The following is a 4978-nucleotide window of genomic DNA, read 5'->3' on the forward strand; positions in this document are numbered from 1 at the left end:
GAGCTACCATAGCTCAACGAACCCAATCCCCCATCACATCTTCGTAGGTTATTAGTCGTTGAAGTAACACTGAGTGATGGGGCTACACAACAGAATTATGCACCAGAGGTCAACTGTCTTGTGACGTTACCATGAAGTCTACAAGTACATCAACGAATACTACGATCAGGTCAGTATTTGTCTGTTCTTCATGACAGAGACGGAGGAAAAAAATCAAACTCTTCCCCTTAGAGTTGTACAAGCGCAGAAACAAGCTGATTAAAAAAAAGAAGTGAAAGTTAAAGTCTCATCAGTCATCACACCTCTATACTTCATATTTGAAGCCCAATGAGGCAAATTCCCTTTGTGATATTGGGCTATATAAATAAAATTGAATTGAATTGAATATTTGACCCCTCCCCAGGGGTGGCAGTGAGCTACAGACCCACTCAGGCTGTAGCTCACTATTTTGGAAACTGTTTTTGAAACATTCTCTTCACAAAGCAGCTCGAAGCTTAACTTTGTGAAGCTTAAGCTACCAAAACAGAATATGATCATTTAACCCTTTAACACCTGAGGAGTTGTTGGTGACGCTCAAACACAAAATCTTAAACACACTGTAACTTTTTAACCATTAGCACGATCATTCCAGTACATTATGAAGGAGAAAAGTGGCTCGATGAGCCTGATAAGATAAAAAAAGTAATAATAATTAAATCAACCTAGCATTATGGGGCGATGGGATGAATGATTTGTCAGTACTCCTTTACTTTAAAAAAGGAAAGTGATATAAATGTTGATCGTCACGATAGGTTAATTAAACCATCAGTTCAGAGAGAAAGTTCACCTCTTACCACTTGTTTTTGTCCAGATGATCATGCAAAAGTTGTTTTAAAGAAGCCTGTGCAGTGATACAGAACATTTGGGCTGTGTGACCGGAACTTCTTTTTTAGGTGTGCATGTGGTATGTGGTCTTAACATTTTTTAATCCACACCCAGCAGCCAATCAGAATCCAGTATTCACCCAGACCATGGTGTAAGTCCAAGTAAACAATGCTAAATCTCACATTTTTTCTTCTTTTAAATAAATAAACAATTATTTCCCTTTGTTTCTCTGTGAAACACATTAACTTAAAACACGCTGAGCTACTTCCATGAAATCCTATTAGACACTGAGATCAGCTTCTGGTTGCAGCAGGAAACTGAGAAACTGAATTCACTGCAAAACTGTGGAATATGTCATAGAAAAAGGATTCTGAAACTCTGAGCTGTCTTGTGATGATGATAATTGATCAACATTAAGAGTTTTCAGAAACAAGGAAAGGATGCTCTCTCATTAGTGAACCACAGTGATGATGCTCCACACAGGAAAGATAAAGGGCACATTCACACATTAAGAATTACGTATGTTTTCAATGAATGGAGAGACAAAAAGAAAAAAAAAACTGAACAGATGTGAATGAATTATTATAAAAGAATGAATAGACCTGCATTCGCTGATAAAGATTTAGTTAGAGTAAATAAAAATAAGAGTGGCTTCAGGTGAAGGACAGATCAATACAGACTTTTTAAAGAGTATTTTTCTTTTTTAAACACTTTAAATCAATGCTTCTGTTTTAAAAACAAGTTTAATAAAAAAAAGCAGAAAAAGCACTTAAAGACCTGAGATGAAAATGCTGTTTTTAACATGTTCTTATGGCATTTTTTGTGATGATGAAGGACACATTTAAAGAAAATTGAGTTTAACCCTAGAAAAAGTTACACCATCACTTTTGCCAGGTAATTTTTACCCCATATAATATGCCCAACAAAAAGTATTTCTCATAAAAAATAGATTAAAAGAAAGACGACAACACATGATACATCAGAGTAGATTTCTTTTATTTTCAACTGTGGTTTATCTAACAAAATGGAAAATAAATACATAAAAAGATCCTAAAAAAATGCTTTAAAATGACTGAAAATTAGGAATTTGAGAAGAAAAAAATCCTTAAAAAAATGAATAAATAAAAAAAATACATTTATGTCATTTTGGTTAGGAATATTATTATTATTATTATTACCTCTTATAAGGTTTAAAACTGTTCCAAATCCCACCTCTGTTAGCTTCTTTACCACAAAGTAAAGCACTCAGAACAACAAACTATGAGAAACATCCTTCAACTGCCCTTAAAGCCCCTGTGAGCCCACCTAAAATCAAGGATGATGTCTCTAATGCCTCCACTTCTCCAGCTCGCTTCATCTCACAGCTCTCCTCAGATATGACACAATGTTTTAATCATGTTTTTTTCCCTCATGAGGTTCTTTTGACTCTGTAAAAGCATTCCCAGTTGTCTTTTAATAATGATGATGCCGTTTTTAGCCAAAAAAATTAGATAAATAAAAAACCTGGGTTGTTTTTTAGGACATAGTTTCTCCAAAGCGTCAGGAGTTCATCAAAAATTCACTTCTGAGTTGTGGGCAGCCCCACCCCTCTTCCCCTCCCCAGTGCTGAAAGCGTGGAGCAGGAAGCATAATTTATACATCCCAAATGAGCTCGTTTTCAAACAGCATTGCTTTGTCTACTCCTGATTCAAAGCAATTTGAATAAAAAATACTCAGAATTGCAGTTTTAAGGTTGATTTTCTTTAAATATGCCCTCCATCATTAGAAATAAATGCCAGAAGAACATGTTAAAAGCATCAGAAACACCATCTTCCTCTGAGTGGGTCTTTGGAGTTGAGCTTTCTGTATGCATGCACTGAAGTTTCTCTTCCTGAACCGGTGAACTTCAGCTTCAGGCTTCGGCCTGCATGGCTGTGTGATGCTCATAATGCAGACTCACCTGTGTGGATGCCGATCCGGAGCCTCAGCTGGTCGTTGGGTCTGTGCCGGATCTTGAAGGTTTTGACCTGCTCTAACAACGCCAGCGACATGCTGGCGATCTCTCTCGCGTGAAGTTTGCCGTTCCGTACCGGCAGTCCGGACACGACCATGTAGGCATCGCCAATGGTCTCCACCTGAGGACACAACCAATAAAGGACTGAAGAACTCTGACCGTCAGTCACTGGTCTGACAGTGAAGAGTGACACTCACCTTATAGACATCAAAGTTATCAATGATGGCATCAAAGCAGGTGTACAGATCATTGAGCAGCGTAACAACCTGAGGAAAAAGAGTCAGAAACTCACTTATTCAAATGCTCTCATGGTTTAGTTGTCTTTTTTCAATTATGCAGTAAAAATCACAGCAAAGTTTCATTGTAAGGATTTACTTTTTTAAGAATTATCTAGATCCATTAAAACTCACAGTAATGTTTAAAACAAGCGTTATAACTCAGTTTTTTCAACAAAACCTGAGCTGAAACGAGTCAGAAGCAGCAAATGAAAACTTGGGCAGCACAGGTTCTGTTTGTTGCTTTAGCTCATTAACCTGCTGCTGTGTTTTCACTGGAACAAGGAACCGGCCTTTCCAACAGCCAGATTACTAGATATTTGATGTAAGATTAGCTTCTGGGCTTCAGCTCCTTTTCCTGCTGCAGGTCTGACTCATGTTCTAAAACAAACTTCTGCTCTTTGATCCAGCAAAGCGCTTCTTCCAAACTGAACTGAAGACCGTTTTCTCTTGGAATCACACTGAGCTGCTGACGCAGACATGTATCACAGACTCACACTGGAAGCTTTCCCCTGGTTCACATAATTGTTGAGCTGCAGTTGGAATGTCAGATTCATATTTATGCATCGTTCAGTCACACCCGAGTTTCACTGCAATCTGGTTTTCCTGTGGAAAATCCAGCATTACTGTATCTTTGTCTTCTGAAGAAGAATCCCGGACTGAACTGCGTTGGAGCTGCAGCACCTGCACTTTGTCAGTGCAGGCTACATGATGGAGATTTTTTTCATGACTCATTTCTAACTTGCATTGATATATTTTGCAGTGCATGTTTTAAATACAATCTTAAATAAGGTTTTAAGGTTAATTTCTACTTTTATCTGAACGAATATATTAAAAGTCCCTCTCTGATCGTCTTTTGACCTAACGTAAAAGCGTTTCCAGTGGTTGCAATTATTCAAAAACATACAATAAATACTATTCATAACGATGGGAACTGTTATTTATTGGTTCTAAATTAATACAATTTTTATTTAGTTAATTTGTATAAAGCAAATCTTCTCTATAAAGCTAAAAATAAAGTATTACCCCATAATATTCAGAGATAATTTCGACATAAGAACTGAGATTATTCGCTAGCTTAGGGGATTTGGTATTTTTTAAACAAACCTTTGTAAACATGCATCTATTGATGCATCTACAAAAATACAAAATTAAGTTGGTTTTCAGGAGTCCACTAATGCACTGTTTAAAAAATCCAATACATACAAATTTGTGGACATTGTGCATTTAAGAATGTTGGAAATTTCTTTTGGTGCCTTTCAAAATAGAGAGTAGAGGAACATTATCATTTAAGAGGTAATTTTATGTTTGAATCCCTCAGAGCAAGAACAAATGTAAAATGATGATGTTCTTCTATTTTAGAACAAAACTTTGGAATTCTTTGGATAAAGATCTTAAATTTTATCAATAACATTAAAAATGTAGGTTACTGATAAAATGTAAAAAAAATGATCAATACTAGTGAAATGTAATTTGTATTACTAAATATGTATGTAATTACGTATGTATCAGTGGCGGGCCGTCAGGGCCTGCAAGGCCTTCTCTGCTGGCCTAAAAATATCTGAATCACAGACTGATATTAATTATTATTTATTTCCGTGAATACGTATTCTATAATTCCAAATGCTCTGTCTTCGTCCTTTCATTGCTGTCTCCCTGGTTGCGCTGCTTCCAGATGTGTATTTTCCTATTTAAGCATTAACCAATGACATTGCAGCACCATTTGTTGCTAGGGTCAAAGAAATCTGCCCGGAGGCTTTCACAATCAGTTCTGCGGGCCCTGTAGCATAAAATAATTGTCGACCAAACTGTTGCTTCAACCAATCAGATCTGGAGTAGACCACGT

General features: G+C 36.8%; 1 protein-coding gene across 1 annotated transcript in view; it reads right to left on the reverse strand.

Annotated features, from left to right (window-relative positions):
• LOC112163198 (atrial natriuretic peptide receptor 2) overlaps positions 1-4978 on the reverse strand; it is a 96049-nt gene that overhangs the window by 10013 nt on the left and 81058 nt on the right. The window contains exons 18-19 of the mRNA XM_024299466.1: positions 3055-3123; positions 2804-2978 (exon numbers count right to left, since the gene is read on the reverse strand). Of these exons, the coding sequence (XP_024155234.1) occupies positions 2804-2978; positions 3055-3123 (244 nt within the window). The remainder of the gene's footprint in view (positions 1-2803; positions 2979-3054; positions 3124-4978) is intronic.

The sequence above is a fragment of the Oryzias melastigma genome, linkage group LG12 (genome assembly GCF_002922805.2).
Source record: "Oryzias melastigma strain HK-1 linkage group LG12, ASM292280v2, whole genome shotgun sequence".
NCBI classification, from domain to species: Eukaryota; Metazoa; Chordata; class Actinopteri; order Beloniformes; family Adrianichthyidae; genus Oryzias; species Oryzias melastigma.